At 40.1% G+C, this 27975-nt stretch overlaps 2 protein-coding genes across 2 annotated transcripts in view; one reads left to right on the forward strand and one right to left on the reverse strand.

Moving 5' to 3' along the window:
* KIF15 (kinesin family member 15) overlaps nt 1-23148 on the reverse strand; it is a 74630-nt gene extending 51482 nt beyond the window's left edge. Inside the window, exons 1-5 of the mRNA XM_060022211.1 lie at nt 22869-23148; nt 16968-17010; nt 16293-16476; nt 13455-13531; nt 9456-9493 (exon numbers count right to left, since the gene is read on the reverse strand). Of these exons, the coding sequence (XP_059878194.1) occupies nt 9456-9493; nt 13455-13531; nt 16293-16476; nt 16968-17010; nt 22869-23034 (508 nt within the window). The 5' untranslated portion in view covers nt 23035-23148. The remainder of the gene's footprint in view (nt 1-9455; nt 9494-13454; nt 13532-16292; nt 16477-16967; nt 17011-22868) is intronic.
* Nucleotides 23091-27447, forward strand: KIAA1143 (KIAA1143 ortholog). Its single transcript, XM_060022210.2, has 3 exons — nt 23091-23253; nt 26139-26283; nt 27167-27447. Exons 1-3 carry the CDS (start codon nt 23146-23148, stop codon nt 27382-27384), a joined length of 471 nt encoding a protein of 156 aa, XP_059878193.1. The 5' UTR covers nt 23091-23145; the 3' UTR covers nt 27385-27447.
* The last annotated feature ends 528 nt before the right edge of the window (nt 27448-27975 follow it).

Below are 27975 nucleotides of genomic sequence, written 5' to 3' on the forward strand. Positions count from 1 at the left end.
ATCAATGGGACTGAAGAGAAGGGCCCACAATAGCCACTAAGCAATTTTTAAAAGTAGTTGTTGTTTGATAAATTAAAAAATCCATTTCAGTCCCAAGCTTGAAATTTTTCCTTCTGCAGGTACCAAAATTAGCAGAAATAACAAATAATTGTACTTTACTGTTGCATAAGACATTCTGTCTCCTAGGCTGAGCTTTATACACTGGCTGTGGGGCCACAGGCTAATTACTTAAAGCTCTTGGAGTTTTCAACTATAATATGGAAAGAATAATGGTAATAACTATCTCACAGGGTATAAAAATTAGCATTAGCTAGTATTTTGTTAATTGGGCAATAAAAGCCAAGCTGGTAAGAAAGATACTAGAGGAATTCTTCACAAGATTTCTGTACAGACAGAAAACTGAAGAGCAATCCAATCTCTATTTTGTTAACGTTGGGGAAAAGGGGAGATGTGAGTGGATATGTAAACAGCAGGATTTTTTGGATACTAATTCAAGCTATAGCTATATCTGTCAGAAAAAAAACTATAAAGCTAGAAAAGATCCAAAAGTTACTATATGTATTAGTTAAACATGCCTTAGAGGGACTTCCCTGGTGGTGCAGTGGTTAAGAATCCACATGCCAATGCAAGGGACACGGGCTCAAGCCCTGGTCCGGGAAGATCCCACATGCCAAGAAGCAACTAAGCCCGTGTGCCACAACTACTGAAGCCCATGTGCATAGAGCCCATGCTCCACAACAAGAGAAGCCACCGAAATGAGAAGCCAGTGCACTGCAACGAAGAGTTGCACCCCGCTCGCCGCAACTAGAGAAAGCCCACACACAGCAATGAAGACCCAACACAGCCAAAAATCAATCAATCAATAAGTAAATTTATTTAAAAAATATATATATGCCTTAGAGACCAAAGGAACTAACAAATGCTGGCGTATGCTAGAAAGTTACAGAAAATAAATTTAAAAATATTATTGTCATCTCGGTGTGCTATACCTTAAAAAAAAAGAATAAAAAATATATAAAACAGGGCAGAGAAATGCAAGTAAATGAACACAGAGGACAGATAATATTAGAATATTATCTACAGACAGAAAACTCCGCGGCATGTGGGATCTTCCCGGACTGGGGCACGAACCCGTGTCCCCTACACCGGCAGGCGGACTTTCAACCACTGCACCACCAGGGAAGCCCAAGATAATTTTTAAATAAGAAAAAAGCTTGAGGGACTTCCCTGGTGTTGCAGTGGTTAAGAATCCACCTGCCAATGCAGGGGACACAGGTTCAAGCCCTGGTCTGGGAGGATTCCATATAACGCAGAGCAACTAAGCCCATGCGCCACAACTACTGAGCCTGTGTTCTAGAGCCCGCGAGCCACAACTATTGAGCCCACATGCCACAACTACTGAAGTCCGTGCACCTACAGCCCGTGCTCCACAGCAAGAAAAGCCACAGCAATGAGAGGCCGGCGCACCACAACGAAGAGCAGCCCCCGCTCACTGCAACTAGAGAAAGCTTGCCCACAGCAAAGAAGACCCAATGCAGCCAAATATAAATAAATAAATAAATAAATTTATTTTAAAAAAGAGATAAAAGCTTGAATGGGCATTTTACAGAGAGGCTATTCAAATGTCCAATAAATGTATAAAAGGTGCTTAGTAGTCAATGGACATCAAACAAGTGCAAATAAAAACACGAGATAGTACTATACATACTCCAGAACAACTAAAATTTTTAAAACGGACAATACCAAGTGTGGACATGGATGTGGAACACTGGGAAATTCCAACATCTATGCATCTCCATCATGACCTTTTTACTAAAGTTGAACATACATACACTATAACCCAGCAAGTCCATGCCCAGAAGTTTAAAGTTCAATAGACATGCACTATAAAAGACCCACACAAGAAAAAAATGTCCATAACAGTACTATTCATGTGCTCTAAAACTGTCTAGCAACAGCAGAATAGAAAATGTGGAACTCCTTTAAGATGGCAGTGTGGGAAGATGCAGAGTTAGCGTCTCCCCACAACTAGGGCACCTGCCAGCCGCTGGTGGGGGGCTCTGACCCCAAAGAGATGGGAGGAATCCCAGAGTGAACCGGTAGGATGTAGGGGGACCAAGGTGGGAGGAGAAATGGAGGCCAGACAGGATCGGCTCCCCTGAGGCTGGGGAGATCAGGAGAGGGAGGTGGGAGGGACTCTCCGGGAAGAGTGGGAGAGGAGCAGAGGGTGATCGCCTGGCCCACTGGTGTTGGGGAGGCTCCTGAGCTCCCAAGCCAGTTCCCCCCAACAAAGCCCCATCCAGGCCACATGGGTTCTGGGGGCACAGGAGGGCTGCTGGGGAGATCAGGAGTGGCAGGTGAGAGGGGCCACCGAGGAGGAGGGGGAGAGAAGCAGAGGGTGTTTTCCCTGCCCACTCGGGCCCAGGGAGCCTACTGAGCTCCCAGACCAGTTTCCTGCCCTCCAAGGCCCACCCCGCATTGGTCCTGGGGGTATAGGAGGGAGGACAGGGAGATCAGGATTGGCAGGTAGGAGGGGCCCTTCCAGACCCCAGACCGGAGGAGCAGGAGAGGAGAGGAGGGCGTTTGCCCCACCCACTCAAGCCCAGGAAGCCTGCTGGGCTCCTGGTCCCCCACCCTCTGAGACCAGGGGTGGGGGCATGCCTGGGCCCCTTCTGGTCCTTGAGCCTAAGCCCCACCCCCCCACAGCCCCCAGGGCCTTTTCCAGCCCTGTGGGTGCTGAGCATCGGCCCCCACCCACGGCCCAAACCTCACCCTTGCTTAGTCTCTCCACAGCCAAGGCCTTCCCCCCGCTCCTTTTTTTTCTTTTTTCTTCTCCCTCCTCCTCTTTTTTACTATTGTGGTACTGACGTACCTTCCAGTTGTTGATTCATCTATATTTTTATTTTTACATTCTTTCTAATATATCTATTAGTTTCCTAGTCTAATTTTATTTTTTACTTTGTTATTGTTTTCTTTTCTTTGCCACCCCACACAGCTTGTGGGATCTTGATTTGTGAGCACAGGGTTGGGCGGAAGCTCCTGTGGTGGGAGCTCCGAATCTGAACCACTGGACTAATAGAGAACCTCAGACCCCAGGGAATATTCATCAGAGTGAGGTCTCACAGAGTTCCTCATCTCAGCACCAAGACCCAGCTCTACCCAAGAGCCTACAAACTCCAGTGTTGGAAGCCTCAGGCCAAACAACCAGTAAAACTGGAACACAATCCCACTCAAAAAAAAAAAAAAGAGAGACAGCAAAAAAATATGTCACAGATGAAGGAGGAAGGTAAAAAAAACCTATAAGACCAAATAAATGAAGAGGAAATAGGCAATCTATCTGAAAAAGAATTCAGAGTAATGATAGTAAAGATGATCCAGAATCTCGGATATAGAATGGAAGCACCAACTGAGAAAATACAAGAGATGTTTAACAAAGATCTAGAAGAACTAAAGAACAAACAAACAGAGACGAACAACACAATAAATGAAATGAAAAATACACTAGAAGGAATCAGTAACAGAATAACTGAGGCAAAAGAAGGAATAAGTGAGCTGGAAGACAAAATGGTGGAAATAACTGCCGAGGAGCAGAATACAGAAAAAAGAATGAAAATAACTGAAGACAATCTCAGAGACCTCTGGGACAACACCAAATGCACCAACATTCGAATTACAGGGGTCCCAGAAAAAGAAGAGAAAAAGAAAGGGTCTGAGAAAATACTTGAAGAGATAATGGAAAACTTCCCTAACATGGGAAAGGAAATAGTCACCCAAGTCCAGGAAGCACAGAAAGTCCATACAGGATAAACCCTAGGAAAAACACACCAAAACACATATTAATCAAACTAACAAAAACTAAGTTCAAAGAAAAAATATTAAAAGCAGCAAGGGAAAAACAAAAAATAACATGCAAAGGAATCCCCATAAGGTTATCAGCTGATTTTTCAGCAGAAACTCTGCAGGCCAGAAGGGAGTGGCAGGATATACTTAAAGTGATGAAAGAGAAAAACCTACAACCAAGATTACTCTACCCAGCAAGGATCTCATTCAGATTCGATGGAGAAGTCAAAAGCATTTCAGACAAACAAAAACTAAGAGAATTCAGTACCACCAAACCAGCTTTACAACAAATGCTAAAGAAACTTCTCTAAGTGGGAAACACAAGAGAAGAAAAAGACACACAAAAACAAACCCAACTAACACACCATTGTAAAGCAATTATACTCCAGTAAAGATGTTAAAAACAAACAAACAAACCCAAAACAATTAAGAAAATGGTAATAGAAACATACCTATCGATAATAACCTTGACTGTAAATGGATTAAATGCCCCAACCAAAAGACACAGACTGGCTGAATGGATACAAAAACAAGACCCATATATATGCTGTCTACAAGAGACCCACTTCAGACCTAGGGACACATACAGACTGAAAGTGAAGGGATGGAAAAAGATATTCCATGCAAATGGAAATCATAAGAAAGTTGGAGTGCAATACTCGTATCAGATAAAATAGAGTTTAAAATAAAGACTGTTACAAGAGATAAGGAGGGACACTACATAATGATCAAAGGATCAATCCAAGAAGAAGATATAACAATTAAAAATGTATATGCACCCAGCAGAGGAGCACCTCAATACATAAGGCAAATGCTAACAACCATGAAAGGAGAAGTTGACAGTAACACAATAATAGTAGGAGACTTTCTAACACCTCACTTACACCAATGGACAGATCATCCAAACAGAAAATAAATAAGGAAACACAAGCTTTAAATGACACAATAGACTAGATAGATCTAATTGATATTTATAGAACATTCCACCCAAAAGTGGCAGAATACACTTTCTTCTCAGGTATACATGAAACATTCTCCAGGACAGATCACATGTTGGGTCACAAATCAAGCCTCGAAAAATTTAAGAAAATTGAAATCATATCAAGCATCTTTTCTGACCACAACGCTCTGAGACTGGAAATCAATTATAGGAAAAAAAGTGTAAAAAACAATGGAGGCTAAACACTGTGCTACTATATAACCAAGAGATCACTGAAGAAATTAAAGAAGAAATTAAAAAATACATAGAAACAAATGACAATGAAAACACAATGACCCAAAACCTATGGGTTGCAGCAAAAGCAGTTCTAAGAGGGAAGTTTAGAGCAATTCAATCTCACCTCAAGAAACAAGAAAAATCTCAAATAAACAATATAACCCTACACTTAAAACAACTAGAGAAAGAAGAACAAAGAAAACCCGAAGTCAGTAGAAGGAAAGAAATCATAAAGATCAGAGCAGAAATAAATGAAATAGAAACGAAGAAACAATAGCAAAAATCAATAAAACTAAAAGCTGGTTCTTCGAGAAGATAAACAAAATTGATAAATCCTTAGTCAGACTCATCAAGAAAAAAAGGGAGGGCTTCCCTGGTGGCGCAGTGGTTGAAAGTCTGCTTGCCGATGCAGGGGACACGGGTTCGTGCCCCAGTCCGGGAAGATCCCACATGCTGCGAAGCGGCTGGGCCTGTGAGCCGTGGCCGCTGAGCCTGTGCGTCCAGAGCCTGTGCTCCGCAGCAGGAGAGGCCACAACAGTGAGAGGCTTGCGTACCGCAAAAAAAAAAAAAAAAGAAAGAAAGAAAGAAAGAAAAAAGGGAGAGGACGCAAATCAATAAAATTGGAAATGAAAAGGGAGAAATCACAACTGACACTGCAGAAATATAAAGGATGATAAGAGACTACTGCAACAACCATATGCCAAAAAAATGGACAACCACGAAAAATGGACAAATTCTTGGAAAGGTACAATTTTCTAAGACTGAACCAGGAAGAATTAGAAAATATAAGCAGTTCTATCACAAGTAATGAAATTGAAACCAGAATTTAAAATCTTCCAACAAACAAAAGTCCAGGACCAGATGGCTTCACAAGTGAATTCTATCAAACATTTAGAGAAGAGCTAACACCCATCCTTCTCAAACTCTTCCAAAAAATTGCAGAGGGAGGAACACTCCCAAATTCATTCTACAAAGCCACTATCACCCTGATACCAAAACCAGAAAAAGATATCACAAAAAAAGAAAATTACAGACCAATATCACTGATGAATATAGATGCAAAAATCCTCAACAAAATACTAGCAAAGAGAATCCAACAACACATTAAAAGAATCATACACCATGATCAAGTGGGATTCATCCCAGAGATGCAAGGATTCTTCAATATATGCAAATCAATCAATGTGATACACCATATTAACAAACTGAAGAATAAAAACCATATGATCATCTCAATAGATGCAGAAAAAGCTTTTGACAAAATTCAACACCCATTTATGACAAAAATTCTCCAGAAAATGGGCATAGAGGGAACTCACCTCATCATAATAAAGGCCATATATGACAAACCCACAGCAAGCATCATGCTCAGTGGTGAAAAACTGGAAGCATGTGCACTAAGATCAGGAACAAGACAAGGATGTCCACTCTCACCACTCTTATTCAACATAGTTTTGGAAGTCCTAGCCACAGCAATGAGAGAAGAAAAAGAAATAAAAGGAATATAAATTGGAAAAGAAGAAGTAAAACTGTCACTGTTTGCAGATGACATGATACTACACATAGAAAATCCTAAAGATGCCACCAGAAAACTACTAGAGCTAATCAATGAATTTGGTAAGGTTGCAAGATACAAAATTAATGCACAGAAATCTCTGGCATTCCTATACACCAACAACGAAAAATCAGAAAGAGAAATTAAGGAAACACTCCCATTTATCACTGCAACAAAAAGAATAAAATACCTAGGAATAAACCTGCCTAGGGAGGCGAAAGACTTGTACTCAGAAAACTATAAAACACTGATGAAAGAAATCAAAGATGACATAAACAGATGGAGAAATATACCATGTTCTTGGACTGGAAGAATCAATATTGTGAATATGACTATACTATCGAAAGCAATCTACAGATTCAATGCAATCCCTATCAAATTACCAATGGCATTTTTCACAGAATTAGAACAAAAAAATCTTACAATTCGTATGGAAACACAAAAGACACCGAATAGCCAAAGCAATCTTGAGAAAGAAAAAGGGAGTTGGAGGAATCAGGCTCCCTTACTTCAAACTATACCACAAAGCTACAGTAATCAAGAGAGTATGGTACTGGCACAAAAACAGAAATATAGCTCAGTGGTACAGGACAGAATGCCCAGAGATAAACCCACACACATATGGGCACCTAATTTACGACAAAGGAGGCAAGAACATACAATGGAGAAAAGACGGCCTCTTCAACAAGTGATGCTGGGAAAACTGGACAGCTACATGTAAAAGAATGAAATTAGAACTACCTAACATCATATACAAAAATAAATTCCAAATGGATTAAAAACTTAAACGTAAGACCAGACACTATAAAACTTTTAGAGGAAAACATAGGAAAAACACACTTTGACATAAACCACAGCAAGGTCTTTTTGTTTGTTTGTTTGTTTTTGTTTTTGTTTTTTGCGGTACGCAGGCCTCTCACTGTTGTGGCCTCTCCCGTTGCGGAGCACAGGCTCCGGATGCACAGGCTCAGCGGCCATGGCTCACGGGCCCAGCCACTCCACAGCATGTGGGATCTTCCCAGACCGGGGCACGAACCCGTGTCCCCTGCATCGGCAGGCGGACTCTCAACCACTGCGCCACCAGGGAAGCCCAGCAAGGTCTTTTTTGATCCACCTCCAAGAGTAACAGAAATAAAAACAAAAATAAACAAATGGGACTTAATTAAACTTAAAAGCTTTTGCACAGCAAAGGAAACTATAAACAAGACAAAAAGACAATGCTCAGAATGGGAGATAATATTTGCAAATGAAACAACAGACAAAGAATTAATCTCCAAAATATACAAACAGCTTATGGAACTCAATACGAAAAAAACAAACAATCCAGTTAAAAAATGGGCAGAAGACGTAAATAGACATTTCACCAAGGAAGACATACAGATGGTCAAGAGGCACATGAAAAGATGCTCAACATCACTAATTATTAGAAAAATGTAAATCAAAACTACAATGAGGTATCACTTCATGCCGGTCAGAATGGCCATTATCAAAAAAGCTGGAAACAATAATTGCTGGAAAGGGTGTGGAGAAAAGGGAACCCTCCTGCACTGTTGGTGGGAACGTAAAGTGATACAACCACTATGGAAAACAGTATGGAGGTTCCTCAAAAAACTAAGAATAGAATTACCATATGACCCAACAATCCTACTACTGGGCATACACCCTGAGAAAACCATAATTCAAAAAGACACATGCACCCCAATGCTCATTGCAGCACTATTTACAATAGCCAGGACATGGAACCAACCTAAATGTCCATCGACAGATGAATGGATAAAGAAGATGTGGCACATATATACAATGCAATATTACTCAGCCATAAAAACAAACGAAACTGAGTTATTTGTAGTGAGGTGGGTGGACCTAGAGTCTGTCACACAGAGTGATGTAAGTCAGAAAGAGAAAAACAAATACCATATGCTAACAAATATATATGGAATCTAAAAAAAAAAATGGTACTGATGAACCTAGTTGCAGGGCAGAAATAAAGAGATAGACAGAGAGAATGGACTTGATGACATGTGGTGGGAGGGTGAAGTTGGGCAAAGTGACAGTAGCGTCAACATATATACACTACCGAATGTAAAATAGTTGGCTGGTGGGAAGCAGCAGCATGGCACAGGGAGATCAGCTCGGTGCTTTACGATGACCTAGAGGGGTGGGATAGGGACAATGGGAGGGAGGTTCAAGAGGGAGGAGATATGGGGATATATGTATGCATATGGCTGATTCGCTTTGCCGTGCAACAGAAACTAAATCAGTATTGTGAAGCAATTATCTCCAATAAAGATCTGTTAAAAAATAATAGAAAATGTGTTATATTCATACAATAATCTATTATACAGTAATGGAAATAAACTACTACTACATGCCATAACATTAGTGAATCTGACAAACCTCAGGCTGAGAGAAAGAAGCCACACATAAAAGAGTAAATACAGTAAAATTTCATTTGTAGAAGTGCAAAAACAAGCGAAACTAGTGATGACAGAAGTCAGAGTAATACATATGTCAGGGGACAACAGTGGGAGTAGTTACTTACTAGGAATCTTGGTCTGGGTAGTGGTTATACAGGTACATAATATATAAAAACTCATTAAACCCACTTCAAAAATTGTTCATTGAGCACATACTCTGTGCTAAGCATTGAGCTGGGAACATAGCTAAAAACACAGACTTTGCTATAATGGAAGTCGCAATCTGACAGAAGCTTGGGAAATAACCTTAATTTTATGAGGTCAACATCATATACCAGACAGTATTCCTTTCCAAAAAATATACTAAGTTCTGTCATCACAAAAAGAGTAGACTAAGCCAGTAAATGTTAATCTCTAATTTACTTACCCATCATAGTAAATGTTTTCCCTGAACCAGTCTGTCCACTGTAAAAAAGAATGTTTCATATATTATTTTCACACATGAAATTTAGAAGACTACCCTATTTTAATATGGTCTACTAGTACATAAATTTTCCCCACAAAGAACTGTCTTTCGTTTTTAAAATTATATCAGGTAAAAAGTGAATGATACATGTTCTTTCTCTCCTATTCTACCACTAAGACTTAACCACTCTTAACTGTCTAATAAATGCTTCTGGATTATACAGACATGGCCATCAGAGTTTTCATTTAATTTTTATTTACAAAATTGGAATGATGCTATTCATACTTCTCTGCAACCTGTTTTTTTCCCTTAATTTTTGTCTCACACATCTTTCTGTGCTGGTAAATAGAGATCTGCCTCTTTATTTTTAATGGCTACATAGTATTCCATGAATGTATCATAATTTATTTAATCAGAACCAACTAGAAATTTTTTTCCAATTTTTGCTATTCTAAATAATGCAGCAATTCTCTTCCTAAATTCTGCCTTTAAAAGATACTAAGATGTCTTCATTTAAAAATAAAGCAATTAAAAACATCCTTATGCTATAGGCTTGATTTTTTTTTTTTTTTTTTTTTTTTGTATAGTGTCATATCTCCTCAGGTACACCAAGAAACAGGAGAAACAAAAAACTAAAGTTAAAATTTAGGGACTTCCCTGGTGGTCCAGTGGGTAAGACTCCATGCTCCCAATGCAGGGGGCCCAGGTTTGATCCCTGGTCAGGGAACTAGATCCTGCATGCATTCCACAACTAAAAGTCCACATGCCGCAACTAAAGATCCCACGTGCTGCAACTAAGACCTGGTGCAGCCAAAATAAATATAAATAAATATTAAAAGAATAAAAACAAAATAAAAATTTATGTTGAAGATAGATGTCAGTTAGGATGTTAAATGTGGTTACATTGGACTCATGGCACAAATATAAAATTTTGAGTTTACTTTTTGGTTCAATGCCCCAAGAGCTAGAAAACAGTATAATCTAGTTGGTTACCTCTTTCTTTCGGAAGTAGGGGGCAAAAAGTTCTTCAGTTAACTCAGAATAAGAAATGGATACTGTTGAGCGTCCTACTTGAAGGTGAAGGGGACACTATTAACAATAACTCTAGAATTGAGACTGTCTAAGGTAAACCAGAGGTATGCTCAACCAACCAATAAACCAATGCTCACTTCTCTCCATATGTTTCTCATTTCTGCCCTTGACTACCAAAAGCAATTTTCAAATTAAATATTATAATTAGTATGCTTAAGGATCTTCAAAGAAAACAGTTCTGAAGATATATAATCTCTGGTAATTGTGGCTCTTATTTCAAATTGATTTTTGAGCTCTACCACTCAAAATATTCTGTGGAAAAAAAAATCTTTTTTTTTCTTGAGAAGACATGAGAAAATGGTTATCTGCTTCATGGGTCAAGAGAGAATATTTAGTTCTGCTGAACACAACTGAAAAGTAAGCATGAAAGGCAAAGGCAAATTTTCAAGGAAGAATTTGTGCACAAGATGAATCCAAGCTTTAAACTTTTTATTTTTTATTTTCTTGTATTTTGAGCCAATTACAGATGAACCAAGGGCGAACACACAAAAAAAGCATCAGCTGCTCAAAATTAATTACATAATTCACTACATCCTATTAAAAACCTCTGGTCCTAAATAAAATTAGGAAGTCTATTGCTAGAAGAAAAGGAAAAAATAATTGTACTACAAATTATATTCCTATTTATGAAATAAATCTGAAATGATTCATCTTGTAAAAAAAACTGACCTTCTAGAACTGCCAAGGTTGTCAGCTTACATTCCAACATTAAACCTAGAGCAGTATTTTAAGGCTGCCACCATTTAGAAATTCAGAATCATCATGCACTTTTTTTTTTTTTTTTTTGGCTGCGCTGTGAGCCTTGCAGAATCTCAGTTCCCCGACCAGGGATTGAACCCAGGCCCTCGGCAGTGAAAGCACCAAGTCCTAACCACTGGACCACGAGGGAATTCCCATCATCATGCACTTTCAATATATATTTGGAAGACAGATTGACAGTTTCTTATACTATATGACCCAGCAATGTATTCCTACATATTTACTCAAGTGATTTGAAAACTTATGTTCACACAAAACCCAATATTTGAATGTTTGTAGCAACTTTATTCATAATTGCTAAAAACTGGAAGCAACCAAGATATCCTTTAACAGGGGAGTGAATTAAAAAACGGTGGTAAATCCACACAGTAAAATACTACTCGGCAAAAAAAAAAGGAAAGAAAGAAAAAGCAAAAGCTACTGATGCATGCAACAACATAGACAAATCCTAAATGAAAAAAGCCAGAACCAAAAGGCTACATATTGTATGATTCCAATCATATGACACTCTGGGAAAGGCAAAGCTATAGGAATGGAAAATTTATTAGTGTATCCAGAGGTTGGGGGGGGCGGGGGGGGGAGTGGCTGACTATGAATGGGACAAACAGGAGGAACTTTGAAGGTGGAGAAACTGTTCTCTTCAATAGGTGTGCTAAATGCTTGGGTCTCTGCATTTGTCAAAACACTATGCAACTGTACATCACAAAGGGTGAACTTTAAAGTATGCAAACTAAATAAACAAACAAAACACATCAACTAGGATGTCAGAGACCCCAGGATGGAATGTATCTAATTGAATTACAAGTTCATGACATACTGCACTGAAAGGTGTAGGTGGAAAAGGGTCTGGCCCAAGTAAGTTTACAAAATGAGGTTCTGACTAGAAATTGTAGGACTTAAGGAAAAAAAAAAAAGGATCTGTACATAAACACTGCATGCAGTAAATCTGTTCTTCACAGGGATACAGGCTAACAATTCTGAAACTGCTTTACATGTGTACTGGGGATGAACAAATAAATAAACGGATGGTAGCAGTGGGAGCCCGGGTTTCTCACTGTCAGCAAGGGAAGTTACAGATAAACAAGAAAGGAAGGCTAGAATGAAGCCATGTGGATTCTAAACCCTTGGATTAGAGTCAGAGACATCAGTATGAACTCAAGTTTACCCTACTGTATATAGAAATGGATAGAAACAGAAACAATTATAGATATGTCTGTATACATGACTTAGTATACATACATATATTACCTAGCTCTGTCTGCTGAAAAGGCCTAGAAGCAATGACACTCCAGTAGCAACAAACACACCGAGTGCCTTAGTTTCTAAACACCATTCTCCAACAAAAGGAACCAGGGCTCCTTGCCAAAATGGCTGATTCTAGGTCTCAGACAGGGAAAATATAAGATGAGCCAGGAGCGTACTGTAGCATCATAAAGGAAGTGCTCAAAAAAAAAAGGATGTGACATGTCAAAGGGACACAGAAACCAACCCCTAAAAGCTCCCAATGGCCAAGCTAGAACAATGTAAGCAACAAGATAAACATAATGCAGCATTAGATTATAACCCAAAGTATGATATAAATATATGTAAGTCCATACCATACAAATGAATTAATTAATTAATGGGGGCAAAAAGACAAATCTTCCTTACAGAAGAATCCCAGATAACATGTAGATCCTCTCCAGGAGGTAGAGTTTAATCCCTTCCACCTTGCTTACACAGGTGGGGCCAATCAGATTACATGAGTCCTTAAAATTAAAGAACGTGCCCACCTCAGTCACAGAGCAACATGACTAAGGAAGAGCAAGAGTTGCATGTCATTGGCTTGGACGATGGAGAAAGGGGGCTGTAAGCCAAATAATGTAGATGGCCTCTAGAAGTCGGAAAACAGATTCTCCTCTAGAGCTTTCAGAAAGGAACACAGCCCTGCTGACATCTTTATTTTAGCTCAGAGACTGGCGTCAAACTCCTGACTTACAGAACTGTAAGACAATAAATTTGTGTTGTTTCAAGCCACTAAGTATGTGGTCATTTGTTACAGAAGCCATAGGAAACAAACAGAAGCACTTACTATTGTACCCTTGTATAAGGAAACAGTGAACAACTTACTATGCAAAGATGGTACCATTATAGCCACTCATGCAAGACTCCACAATGCCTTTGGCCACAGTTGAGAACACAGACTCCTATAAATGTTAAGCACCAAATATGTTAACATTTCACAAAAATGAAAACATTTTTCCTAAACTACATTCTAAAATATAATAAAATTTGTGTGCAAATTTTCATTTGCAATAACATGAAAATTATATCTACTATAGGAAAAAGGCTAAAATAGCTAAGATGATAAAACTGTAAACATAATTATGTCCATTAATCTCCTATGCAATTATAGATTTAAACCTCACATCTAGAGTTTATATAGAATTTTGCATACTGCACGCAATATTATACTGGTATTAGCATAAAATACATAGCCCTATATGTTCTTCAGTACTTTTCCCACAAGCTTATACTAAATAATCAATATCTGATTTTTATTTTCATTTTTATATATAAATAGATGCAGCCTTATCAACAATGCAAGAATTCGTAGATCTGCATTGTCTAGTATAGAAGCCATGAGCCACATATGGCTACAGAGCACCTGAAATGTGGCTAGTCCAACTTGAGATGTGTTGTAAGTATAAAACATACACCAGTTTTGGAAGACTGAACATGAAAAAAAAAAAGAATGGAAAAATATCTCATTAATAACTTGCTTTATGTTCCTTACATGTTGAAATGGTATTTTAGATATACTGGGTTAAATAAGATACAGAATTAAAACTAATTTTACCTGTTTCTTTTTTACTTTTTAAAAATGTGGCTACTAGGGAAATCCCTAGTGGGCCAGTGGTTAGGACCCTGCGCTCTCACTGCTGAGGGCCCGGGGTCAATCCCTGGTTGGGGAACTAAGATCCTGCAAGCAGCACAGCACGACCAAAGATGTGGCTACTAGAAAATGTTAAAGTATATACATGCCTCACTTTCTATTTCCATTGTCCAGCCATGCCCTAGATGAAAAAAGATCTAAAGACCTACATGTCTCACCAAAAACATCCATGTGTATGAGGGAATAATCAAGATGTGTGATGTCCAATGCAGCAGCCATTAGCCATATGTGGCTATTACTTACATTAATTAAAATTAAATAAAAATTAAAAGTCAGGTCCTCAGATGCACTAGTCATATTTCAAGTGCTCAACAGCCACATGTGGCTAGGGCATCTGAGAAATTAATCTGAAAAGGTGAATTTGAAATTTTAATTAATCTTAATTAATTTAAACTTAAATAGCCATGTGTATCTAGAGGCTAATGTAATGGACAGCACATTTCCAGAACATTTCCATCACTGCAGAAAGTTCTATTGAATAGTGCTAGCTATATTTTAACTAAATTGTCCTTAATTAGAAAAGTTATTGACACCATAGCAATCTTGTTTTTTTTGGCCATGCCTTGTGGCATGTGGAATCTTAGTTCGCCAACCAGGGATCAAACCCGTGCCCCCCTGCATTGGAAGCGCGGAGTCTTAACCATTGGACTGCCAAGGGAGTCCCAACACCATAGTAATCTTAAATCAATCACTCTCTGCTATGGATTGAATGTCTCCCCAAAATTCATATGTTGAAACACTAATCCCCAATGTGATGGTATTTGGAGATGGGGCCTTTGGGAGGTAATTAGTCATGAGAGTGGAGCCCTCAGGATAGCAGTACAGGCACACCTCAGAGATATTGTGGGTTCGTTTCCAGATGAGTGCAATAAAGTGAATATAGCAATAAAGCAAGTCACATGAATTTTTTGGTTTCTCAGTGCATATAAAAGTTATATTTGTACTATACTGTAGTCTAGTAAGTGTGCAATAGCATTATTTCTAAGAAAACAATGTACATGTCTTAATTTAAAAATACTTTATTGCTAAAAAATGCCAAAACAATTACAATAGTAACATCAAAGATTACTGATCACAGATCACCATAATAATAACAAAAAAGAACAAAATATTTCAAGAAATATTGACCAAAATGTGACTCAGAGACATGAAGTGAACAGTGCTGTTGGAAAAATGATGGTAATGGAGTTGTTCGACGCAGAGCTGCCACAAACCTTCAATTGTAAATAAACACAGTATCTAAAAAGTGCAATAAAGTGAGGTATGCCTGTAGTGCCCTTATAAGAAGAGACACAGAGAATTCTCTCTCTCCACTGTGTGAGGACACAGTGGAAGACAGCTGTCTACAAGCCACGAAGTGAGTCCTCACCAGACGCTGGATCTCTTGCACTTGATCTTGGATTCCCAACCTCCAGAACTGTGAGAAATAAATGCTTGTTGTTTAAACCACCCAGTCTATGATATGTGTGTAATGGCAGCCAGAACTAAGACACTCTTCTTGGGCTTCCCTGGTGGTGCAGTGGTTGAGAGTCCACCTGCTGATGCAGGGGACACGGGTTCGTGCCCGGGTCCGGGAAGATCCCAAATGCCGCAGAGCGTCTGGGTCAGTGAGCCATGGCCACTGAGCCTGCGCGTCAGAACCTGTGCTCCGCAACGGGAGAGGCCACAACAGTAAGAGGTCCGCGTACCGCAAAAAAAAAAAAAAAAGACATTCTTCTTAAACTAGGCAGTTCAACTTTACTTATCAATCATCCAAGTGGCTCTGAAAAGTACACCTTCACCAACCTCCATCACAGGTTGGAGAGGGAAAATAAAGCAGGCTTGTCATTCTAGTACAAAGTCTGATGAAGGAAGAAAAATATTTAATAATATTAAATTTTAAATATTTATGGAATGTTTGAGCTTCCTTATCTGAGATCCGTCAAACTAAAGAGACCAGAAGTGAAATCCTCCCAAATAACAGAATCTTATATGTTCCAAATGAAAAGTTTAGTTCCCAAAATCATCATTACCTGAGTGGTGTCCATTTCTGCCACATGATCAAATATGAAGGTTTTGGGCTCAGGGTTGGAGTGCAGCCGGACAGTCGTAGAGGACAGCACAGATAGGCATAAGTTTTGCTCTCCATCAGCTGATCCAGAACCCTCTGTAGGTGGGCGAACTCGCACAAAAACTTTGATAGCATCGCCTTCATTACTAAAGACAAAAAAATATAGCAGCTAAGTTTACTGGAGAAAAAGGATCTAAGCCTCATATTGCCTCTAGTGTTTCTATTCTGAGTTTCCCCAATAAAGTACGAGATCTACCCATTTACGTTTACCTTTTATCAAGAGTCTCCCATAACCCACACCCTTTACTGATTTGCTTCACATCAGCCAACTTCAAAAGCCTTTACTTGAAATCATCTGAAAGGCAGCTCTAAGCTCTGCTTGTCTCTGACTTCCTTTTTAATAGCAATAATAAAGTAAGTCATCCCAAGGGAGAATTATGTTACTGATTCCATCTTTTAGCCTGGAAGGTGAGGGGACAGGGGCTGGGGAGGAGATGTGATTTTTCCATATTTCCAGGTAGCCGAGGACAAAGCTTAATGCTGAAACAAGGAACCCTTACTTACTATGCTAAATGGTTGTTTTAGGAATACTACATCCCTAATTCTTTTGGTCTCATCAATAAGATTTTTTCCTTACCTTGGTTGGTTAGACTGACAATTTGTCACACTGCGTAACTCAGCTAGAAAAAAAGATAAGAAGTCATTAAAGGTTTTTAAAAGTACAACATGAAAACCCCATTCTTCTAGCCTATTCTTCAGTTGCTGACACTCCTCAGTCTCCCGGCTCCCTGGCCTGGGCGTGACAGGGGACAAGCCTAGATCTTCCACTCCATTCTAACTGTAAGCAGATAGGTTAGGGGGTCCCCAGAGAAAGAGAACCAGGAATGGCTTTCTTGACATAAGAGAACCCATTTTGTGTAGAAACAAGGAGGAGCAGTAAAGAAACCACAGTGCAGCCTTGGGGCAGCGTCCAGGTTCCTCAAGGGATATACATAATAACATACCTTTGAGTTCTGCAGGAACTAAGGCCCATAGTCAGGTGGAGGATGGAATTACGATAGTGACCCTCCAGACTTCAATTGACTAAGGCTTGGACTCTTGTCGACCTTTGCCCCAACTCTATGCTAAATTTCCTCAGTTCAATCAAGTCCCTCCATGAATATGTATGTACGCTTAGCTTAAGACTTCCCCAATTTTGCTGTTCAGGTAGAGACTGCTTTGGGAAAGATCCAGGTATTCATTCTCCTCTTGCTGTAAGTAATAAATCCTAGAGGATGGGGACACCAGTACCCAGAGTTGCTACAACATATTATCTAAGATGTCAAGTTTCTAACAAAAAAATTACAAGGAATTCAAAGAAACAAGAAAGTATGATCCATAAACCAGAAAAAAAGCAGGCATCAGAAACTGCCTGTGACAGTGCCTACATGCTGGGTTTGTCAGGAAAAGACTTCAAAGTAGCCATTATAAACATGTACAGAACTAAAGGAAATCAAAATTAAGAATTAAAGGAAGGTATGAGGACAATGTCCACACCAAATAGAGAATAGCAATAAAGAAAAATTATAAAAAAGAAACAAATGGAAACTCTGGAGTTGAAAAGTGTATCAAGTGAAATAAAAATTCGCTTGAATGGCTCAAAGTAGACTTGAACTGACAGAAAAAAGAACAAGCAAGCTCTAAGATAGATCAATAGAGATTATAAAAGTCAAAGAACAGAGAGAAAAAAGGATGAAGAAAAGTGAAGTGAGACTCAGAGAAATGTGGGACGTCATTAAGCATACCAACATACATAAATGGGGAGTATCAGGAGAAGGAACAGAAGAGAAAGAAAGAGAAAGAACAGAAAAAATTCAAAGAAATAATGGCCAAAAACTTCCCAAATTCATTAAAAAGCAATCTACACATCCAGGAAGTTCAACAAATTCCAAAAAGGATAAACACACGCAGATCCACAGATACATCATAGTAAAAATGCTGAGAGTCATTACTTATGAGAGAACCCCAATCAGATTAACAGCTGACTCTCAGCAGAAACAACAGAGGCCAGAGGAATTAGAGAGTTTGTTGTTAGAAGGCCCACCTTACAAGAAATAATAAAGGAAGTTCAGCCTGAAAGTAGTGACCACAGACAGTAAAATTCAAATCTACATGAAAAACATCAAAGAGCACCAGGTAACAGTGATTATGTAATTATAAAAAACAACAGAAATGCCTATTTTCTCCTCCCCTTACTTGAATTACAAAACAATTGTATAAAATAATATGTATATAATGTATTGTTGGGCCTACAACATATAGAAACATATGTATATTTGCCAATAATAGCACAAGGAAGGTGGGTAGGAACAAAGCTGTAACAGCCTAAGGAAATGACTAAAGATGGTAAAGTAATGTATTGTTGGGTTTTTAACAATAGATGTAACTTGTTTAATAATAATACCAAAGAAGGGGGTGAAAGGGAATAAAGCTACATAGCCCCTGCTCGCTGCAACTAGAGAAAGCCAGCGCACAGCAACGAAGACCCAACGCAGCCAAAAATAAAAGCTGACACTGTTAAGATGTATATGTTAAACCCTAGAGCAATCATTAAAAAAAAAAACTTCAAAAAAAGAAAGCAGGGAGTTCCCTGGTGGTCCAGTGGTTAGGACTCCACACTTCCACTGCTGGGAGCACGAGTTCGATCCCTGGTCGGGGAACTAATACCCTGCATGTGGTGTGGCCCCCCTCCAAAAAAAAAAGAGCAGTAACAAAATGGAAATAGAGTCACAGATGTAGAAAACAAATTATTTATGGCTACCAGGGCATAACAAGTGGGGAGGGATAAATTGGGAGATTAGGATTGACATATACACACTACTACATATAAAATAAATAACTAATAAGGACCTACTATATAGCACAGGGAACTCTACTCAATACTCTGTAATGGCCTACATGGGAAAAGAATTTTAAAAAGAGTGGATATATGCATTATATATATGTATAACTGATTCACTTTGCTGTACACCTGAAACTAACACAACATTGTAAATCAACTATAATCCAATAAAAATTTTTTTAAAAAAGCAGTAAAGGTGGAACAGAGAAACATAAAAAACATGTGACACATAGAAAATGAAAAGTAAAATGGCAGATGTGAATACAACCAAATCAATAACATGTGAATGGATTAAACAACCCAATCAAGGGGCAGAGATTGTCAGACTAAGATGAAAAAACATGCTCCAACTATATACTATCTAAAGGAAACACACTTTAGATTCAAACATATAAACATATGGAAAGTAAAAGGATGAAAAAAGATTATCTCATGCAAGCAGCAATCACAAGAAAGCAGGAGTGGCTATACAGGTTTCAGACAGACTTTAAAACAAAGTTACCAGAGATAAAGAAGAACATTTTTTATAATGATAAAAGGGTCAAACGACCAGGAAGATAACACAGATATAAACATATACTTAGGGACTTCCATCGTGGTGCAGTGTTAAGAATCCGCCTGCCAATGCAGGGGACACGGGTTCGAGCCCTGGTCCGGGAAGATCCCACATGCTGCAGAGCAACTAAGCCTGTGCGCCACAAATACTGAGCCTGCGCTCTAGAGCCCGTGAGCCACAACTACTGAAGCCCACGCACCTAGAGCCCATTGTCCACAACAAGAGAAGCCACCGCAATGAGAAGCCCACGCACTGCAATGAAGAGTAGGCCCCGCTCACCTCAACTAGAGAAAGCCCACATGCAGCAATGAAGACCCAACGCAGCCAAAAATAAAATTAATTACTTAAAATAAATAATAAGCATATATTCACCTAGGAACAAAGCACCAAAATACATGACAAGAAATGAAGGGAGAAATAGACAATTCAACAATAAGAGCTAGTGTATGACCCTGCAATCCCACTCCTGGGCACATAACCAGAGAAAAACATGGTCCGAAAGGATACATGCACCCCAGTGTTCATTGCAGTACTGCTTACAATAGCAAAGACATGGAAGCAACAAGATGGATAAAGAAGATGTGGTACATATATACAATGGAATGTTAAGCCATTAAAAAGAATGAAATAATGCCATTTGCAGCAACATGGACGGACCTGGAAATTGTCATACTGAGTGAAGTTAAGTCAGACAGAGAAGGAGAATGATATCACTTATAAGCAGAATCTAAAAAGAAATGATACAAATGAACTCATTTACAAAATAGAAACAGACTCACAAACTTAGAGAACGAATTTATGGTTACCAGGAGGGAAGGGTGGGGCAAAGGGATAGTTAGGGAGTTTGGGATTGACATGTACACACTGCTATATTTTAAATGGATAACCAACAAGGACCTACTGTATAGCACAGGGAACCCTGTTCAATGTTATGTGGCAGCCTGGATGGGAGGGGAGTTTGGGGAAGAACGGATACATGTATATATATGGCTGAGTCGCTTTGCCCTGCACCTGAAACTATCACAACATTGTTAATTGGCTATACTCCAATATAAAATTAAAAGTTAAAAAAAAAAAGGAAGAATTTAGAGCGGGCAGATGACACAAACAGAAAATAAATATATATATATGTAACTGAATCACTTTGCTGTACACCTGAAACATTGTAAGTCAACTATACTTCAATAAAAACAAACAAACAAACAAACCTTAGATGCTTACTCTGCAGTCCAGATAGCTATGGATCATCTAGCCAAATATGATTAAGTTCAGAAAGGGACTCTTAAACTCAGTCAATTTCATGAGGGTTATTTCACATTCTCATTTCTCTGATTTCAGTCAGCAACCCATGGTGCCAGTGTTGTCACAAGAAATAACCTTCATGGGCACAAAAGTAAGAGCTGCAGGGAGCACTGCACGGGCTCTCTCCTTCCCTGTGTTCCCACTTCATGTTCCCGGTCTCTAAGCCTGCTGGGAATGCACTTACCTGGGATGTCATCAACCTCAACTTTGCTAACAAACTTAAAGGAGCAGGAGAGTTCCCCATGGAAATCACCACCATCATAAAGGGGAGCTGTGAATACCCTTGCTCCCATCACTTTTTTTAAAAAATTATTTATTTATTTATTTGTTTATTTTGGGCTGTGTTGGGTCTTCGTTCCAGTGTGCGGGCTTCTCATTGCGGTGGCTTCTCTTGTTGCGGAGCATGGGCTCTAGGCATGAGGGCTTCAGTAGTTGCGGCACATGGGCTCAGTAGTTGTGGTTCGCCGGCTCCAGAGAGCAGGCTCAGTAGTTGTGGTGCACGGGCTTAGTTGCTCTGCAGCATGTGGGATCTTTCCGGACCAGGGATCGAACCCGTGTCCCCTGCACTGGCAGGCGGATTCTTAACCACTGTGCCACCAGGGAAGCTCTCCCATCACTTCTTGATGTGTACAGACAGGACAGAGTCCTTTAACACAGTCACATACGTATGTCACTTTCCATTAAATAAACAGATGCTCTAATATCACAAACATCAATTCTCTTGCTTGAGTCCAGATTTACTGAACACTGTGATTGTGCAGAAAGTGCGATCAACATTTTGCTCCAATAACATACCAATTTGTGTGCTAATATTCCCTGAATACTGAAAATGGGGGAAGAAAAGGAACATTTTAGATGGAAAAAGAGAGCACAATGAGGTGTTAATGGTATAATGGACCTAAAAGGTAAGTAAAACAACAAACGTATCAGGAAAGAATTGCAATTGACAGCTAAAAGCATTAACGTTATCGAAAGATTCAAACACCAAAAATTCACCATTTGTTCAATCTTCTAACATAGGCATCGCCTCGTTACCGTTCATACCATTCACAAAGATCCATCTAATCAGCTCAAAATCAGCTTTAAAAAACCAAGACTCCGTAAAGGGTTAGGCGATGTAAGAGGCACGTATACAGGTGCAGCAAAGGACCAAGAAATTAGTAAAGTTGAACGGTTTATCAAAAGCAAAAATGACAGGCTCCCTTCCATGAGAAAAAGGAAGAAATTGAAGGGGTCTCCTGGAGAAGAAAAAAGGGACTGTGAGAATATAAAGACACTACTGAATTCTGTGCTTTAAAAGTCCCTTACCTAAGGAGAGTCCACAGCGGACCCTCCAAAAGAGAAAGACATGCTTGGAACAAGAATAAGTTCTTCCCTTCAGGAAAGTCAGTATTGTGGAAATACGCAGAAGGTAGTTGAGAGCTGGGGCCGACCCTCAGGCGAAGATACCTAGAGAGGCAGCCCGGGTCCGGACTCGGGAAGAGGCCAGCGACGAAACGGCAGGACCGAGAACAGGAGGGAAGAACCAGCAGGTCGCTTAGGAGCCAAGCGCCTGGATGAGGGCTCGGTTCCGGTTCTCTGCTCAGCCCCAGAGCTTAGAATTGCGCCAGGCTCGTAGCGTGCGCCCAACACATAGACGGAAGGGAAGAGAGCTGTTCCATTAGTGTATTATCTTGGAGAGACAGAGGGAGATTTCAAACATCCCCCGCCGCTCAGTCCGCTCCTGCCCTTCCCGCCCAGCAGGAAAGCTCGTATTTGGGGGCGGAGACGGGGTCACGAAGCTTGGGCTTCTCACTTACTTTTGCAGCCGGACGCCATGGTGCCCTCACCCCTCGATCCCGAGACCGACGGAGCGACCGCCCTCACTTCCAGCCCAGCCGCGCACAGATTCCGCCCACTCAAGATGGCCGCGAATTTAAATTTGGCGCTCAGGTCGGACGTTGACGCCAGCACGGAGGCTGCCATGTTGCCAGGCCCTGTGTCAGGGGCGGGGCCGACGTGACGTCACGAGTAAGCGCCGTCGCCTCTGTACAGTCTCCAGGCGGCTTTGGGGTCCTGTATTTCCCTAGCGCGGCTATGAGCAAGCGGAACCAGGTGTCGTACGTGCGGCCAGCCGAGCCGGCGTTCCTGGCCCGCTTCAAGGAACGGATCGGCTACGAGGAAGGGCCCACGGTAGAAACCAAGGTGAGCCCGGGCCAATCCCGTTACCGCAGAAATGCGGACCGCTCCAATTCCAGCTTCTGGCTTGACTTGGAGGCCAGATACTGATGGGTCCCTCCTCGCACCCGCGCCCGGCCCCTAGTCCGAGTGTCCTCAGACCCCAGGCTGGTCATCTTCAAACAAACTACTGCCTCTTTCGCCCAGGAAGCTATTTGTCGTTTTCACAGTGCTGCTGTGTTTTTGAAAATGACTTCACGCAGGTAAAGCGCCTCGTCCTTGGTAGACAGTTAAGAAAGATCATTTTCGTCTCTTCGTTTTCACTTGCTTATCGCATAACCTGTAGTTAGCAGTGTGGGTGGTAGCGTCGTCCCATTTTCCAGGTAAAGAAACTAAGGCCACTCGATCAAATGACCTGATATCCTAAGCCTTGAGTCTGGAACATCCTTAACGAATGCCCTAGATCTACTTCTGTGCTTGTTGTCACCAAAAAAAAAAAAAAAACGGAAAGCAAAAACCTTTTATATCTTGGCTTTCAATAGAAGAAGAGGAGCTTCAGGAAGGAGCCACACCTGGATAGTTTAGAAATGGGGATCGGTGGGAGGCAAGTTCTAAGCTCCCCCAGGCTCCTACCCGAACTGATTCACATCAAAATCTGCCCTACCTTTTTTAATAGAAAGAGACTGTTATGCTTAGGGCATGTGTGGAGAAATAGAGAATTTATTTAGCACTTTGTGTCTAGCACTTGCACAAAGACCCACCCCTCAAGTCACTTAGTAGAAGGACACAAGATTGACTTAAGTGCAGTTAATCCAGTGAGTATGTGCTAAATCCAGGCCCTGGGCCAGGCTCTGAAAGGACAAAGAGATGGATCTCCAAAATGCCCTGTTCTTTAACACCTTCCTGCCTGCCTCATCTCAGCCTTCACAGGTCACCACCTCAGTGAAGCCTTTTGAACCTCCCCCAGACAGTAACTCCTCCTCTGTTCTTCTCTTCACTCTATCCGCATCTTATCTGCAATACTCATCATTATGCATGGCAACTACTTACTCTCTTGGGTATCTCCACCACTAAATCGAACACTCTAAGTATCTTAATCCCTCTATATTTTCCTAGTACAGTGCCTGTGGCACCAAGTAGTGGGTGACAAGTTACATTGGTTAGATGACTGTGGTTATCGTCAGGCAAGGCTTCATGGAGGAAGGGACATTTAGATTGAATCTTGAGCATGGGTAAGTCAGCAGGTAGAGATGGAAGGAACAGCATGGGTAAAGGTGTAGAGATAGTGAGTCACGGACTGACTGTGTTTAGAAGTGACTGAGGGACTGATAGAGGTGAGGCCATATGGACTATTCAGTAGGCAACAAGGAGCATGTTTGGATAGAGATAACATGATCAGGGAGTGACTGGTGCCCAGGACCAAAAACAGTGACTATCGCAAAGAGGATGAAGTTTGAGAAAAGGGACATGGTTTCAGCAATGAGGAGAATATGGACCTAATTTTATAGTTTGCTTCAGGTCCTAGTGATGATCATGTGTGTGCCTAGTTAACACCTCGAAGATTGCAGCTTAGAATGCTATCTTAGGAGAACTCGGGGCGGCGGGGGGGGGGAACTTTCCAATTAATATCAGTCATTCGGGTTAACACATTTGATCAACAGACTTTTCCGTAGACAGATGTCCCAGGTTCCTGTGTTTGCGAAACCAACTTCATTCTTAATCATTTTGGCAGTATAATCATTCTAGGAATCTGTTAACAAAAAGAAAAGAGTTTCATGGGAAATCACTGTATAATTATAGTTTATAGTTTAAGATTACAGCTGTGGTCGGACAGCTGCAGGGCTTTGTTGCCCTGTTTGGAAGACAAGGAAGGCTCTGAGAGGTGGACTGACATCTATTTGAATAATGTGTGGTGGGTGTGCACGCCTTTCAACCTAGCATTTCCATTCGAGGAATTTATCTATGTGTAAGTTTGCAAAAGTGAACAAAAACATGTGCAAAAATTTTATTATAGTAGAAAAAAACTAGAAACAACCAAAATTTTTACTTACAAAGAATTGGTCAAATAAACCATGAGATAACCATATGTATAAATACTGGGCCGTGATTTTTAAAAATAGATGATGCCATATGTATCTCAAGGCATTGTGCAAAGATGTTTTTGAGTAAAAAACTTGGGTGAGTGGGGCTTATATGATGTCTGACATTTTTAAAAATCTCAGTCAACTAGCCAAATATTACCATTTGTTGCACCTGTAGAGTCAGTGCATGGTTTCTGTTATTTTCTGTACTTTTTTATGTTTGGTAAATTTCATAATTTAAAAAGAAAAAAGGAAGCGAGTCATATAGTAGTATGTTCCATGTCTTGTTTGTATACAAAATGTTTTCTGTACCTCCGTATTTTTATACACTTAGAATAACACTTAGGATACCCACCAAACAAGCTACTGGAAGGGGGTAAAGATAAGCAGAAGTAGGTGAAGGAGGACCTTTTACTTGCCGTTTTCTGTACTTTGGTGGTGTTTATTTTTTGTCACACTTTAAGAAGAGGTATACATGAAAAGGGTTGATGAAGAGCAGAGAGAACTGCTGTAGTCAGCACTACCCTGAGTAGGCTGAATGCTGGCAGAACATGAAGCAGAGGGCCCCTGACATCAGGAACTGCAAGCTGGGGTCCTGCTGAAATGGAAACCAGCTCCCTTGGACAGGCACCCCAGGATAACTGGCAGGTGGACCTCTTCCCTACTCTGGTGAGGTTAGATTTTTAAGAGTTACTTGAAAATTCATTGCCAAACACATTTAGTCAATAATGTTACCCTTCTCACTCTAGTAATTACAGTTTCTCACAGAGACAGTGGTTGTATTTAGTTCAAGGTCAGCAACTTAAATGTTATGTTTGTGTTTTTTCCTAGAGAATCCAGCTTCAGCTCCCAGGTGAAGATGGTGATCACAGTGACAAAGAAGATGAACAGCCCCAAGTGGTGGTTTTAAAAAAGGGAGACCTTTCAGTTGAAGAAGTCATGAAAATTAAAACAGAAATAAAGGCTGCCAAAGCAGGTATGTCTGAAAGTAACCTGGTTTTTCTACCAACTTAATGAGTTAGGTATGAAATCATTTTATACAGTGGTATGGTATGTTTGAAGAGACAGTCCTAGGTTCAAACTTTGGCTTTAACACTTACCAGACGTGTTACCTTGAACAAGTTATTTCACCTCTCAGCCTCAGTTACCTCATTCGTAAAATGGGGACAAGTTGTGCCCACTTTATTGGGCTGTTATAAGGATTAAGTGCAAATTTAAGTAAAAACATCCTGTTTTTTAAAAAAATACCTGGTTAGGTTTACAAACTAGTCAACAGAGGTGTATTTAATTAGTGCCTGGTGTGTGGTATGCTATATAGTATTTTTTTCATTATTTGTAGTATTTATTACATTGATTTAGGAGGAAATGCTGGAGTTCCAAACAATCGCTTTTCGAGATACTTAAAAAATATAGCCTGGTTGTAATGAATTGGGGACTGGCAATATTACACCATACTTCGTTCGGTACATGAGTTTTTGTTTTTTGTTTTTTGCGGTACGCGGGCCTCTCACTGTTGTGGCCTCTCCTGTTGCGGAGCACAGGCTCCAGACGCGCAGGCTCAGCGGCCATGGCTCACGGGCCCAGCCGCTCCGCGGCATGTGGGATCTTCCCGGACCGGGGCACGAACCCATGTTCCCTGCATTGGCAGGCGGACTCTTAACCACTGCGCCCTGTACATGAGTTTTTATTAAGTGACTGCATGTCTTGTGGCTATATAGCTAGAGTCAGTGGAAAAGACCAGACTGAATTGACTCAAGGACATCCATAAATACTGTATGAGATTTTCTTGCCATTTGACTCTCCGATAAAGTCAAAATAACGAGAGAAAGAAAGTTTTTTAACTTTGTTTTTTGCTGCAGATGAAGAACCAGCTTCAGCTGATGGAAGAATTATGTATCGAAAACCAGTCAAGCGTTCCTCAGATGAAAAATATTCCGGTTTAAGAGCAAGCTCAAAAAAGAAGAAGACAAATGAAGAAGATGAAATAAATAAGCAGGATTCAGTTAAAAAAAACTCACAAAAGCAAATCAAAAATAGTAGCCTCCTTTCTTTTGACAATGAAGATGAAAATGAATAAGTGTAAATAAATATTTTGGACTTAGTCTTCTTTAAGAACATACGGAGTATTTTTTTAAATAACATCTTTTTTTCCTATTATAATACAAGTTTAGGGACTTCCCTGGTTGTCCAGTGGTTAAGACCTCATGCTTCCACTGCAGGGGGCACAGGTTCGATCCCTGGTTGGGGAACTAAGATTCCATATGCTGCACGGTGTGGCCAAAAAATAAAAATAAAACATTAAAAGGAAAAAAAAAGATAATACACGTTCACTGGAGAAAATTTAGAAAATACAGAAAACATTCAGTAAGATAAAACATATCTATCCATCAATACCCTTTTGACCTGAACTGCTAACTCTCTAGACATTAACTACCACTAACATTTTGTTATTTCCTGTGTGTGGGATGTGTGTGTATGTAAATTATATTTTTCTAAACAAAATTGTGATTGTATTCTGTATGTTCTCAGTCTTGCTTCTCACTTGACGTTGTATCATGAGCATTTTTCTAGGTCAATACAATTCAAAATCCTGACATTAATAGCTACAGAGAATGTTGTAATTAAACAGATCCTGTATTTTATCTTCCTCTTCAACAGAACCTCACTT

This window comes from Delphinus delphis, chromosome 10 (genome assembly GCF_949987515.2).
Source record: "Delphinus delphis chromosome 10, mDelDel1.2, whole genome shotgun sequence".
NCBI lineage: Eukaryota > Metazoa > Chordata > Mammalia > Artiodactyla > Delphinidae > Delphinus > Delphinus delphis.

Bases quoted from the DNA above. Each gene is read 5' to 3' on its own strand.
- KIAA1143 (XM_060022210.2), top strand. From the start codon at position 23,146: ATGAGCAAGCGGAACCAGGTGTCGTACGTGCGGCCAGCCGAGCCGGCG. The intron at 23,254-26,138 runs GTGAGCCCGGGC...GTTTTTTCCTAG, and splicing joins GGCCCACGGTAGAAACCAAG to AGAATCCAGCTTCAGCTCCC. The intron at 26,284-27,166 runs GTATGTCTGAAA...TTTTTGCTGCAG, and splicing joins AATAAAGGCTGCCAAAGCAG to ATGAAGAACCAGCTTCAGCT.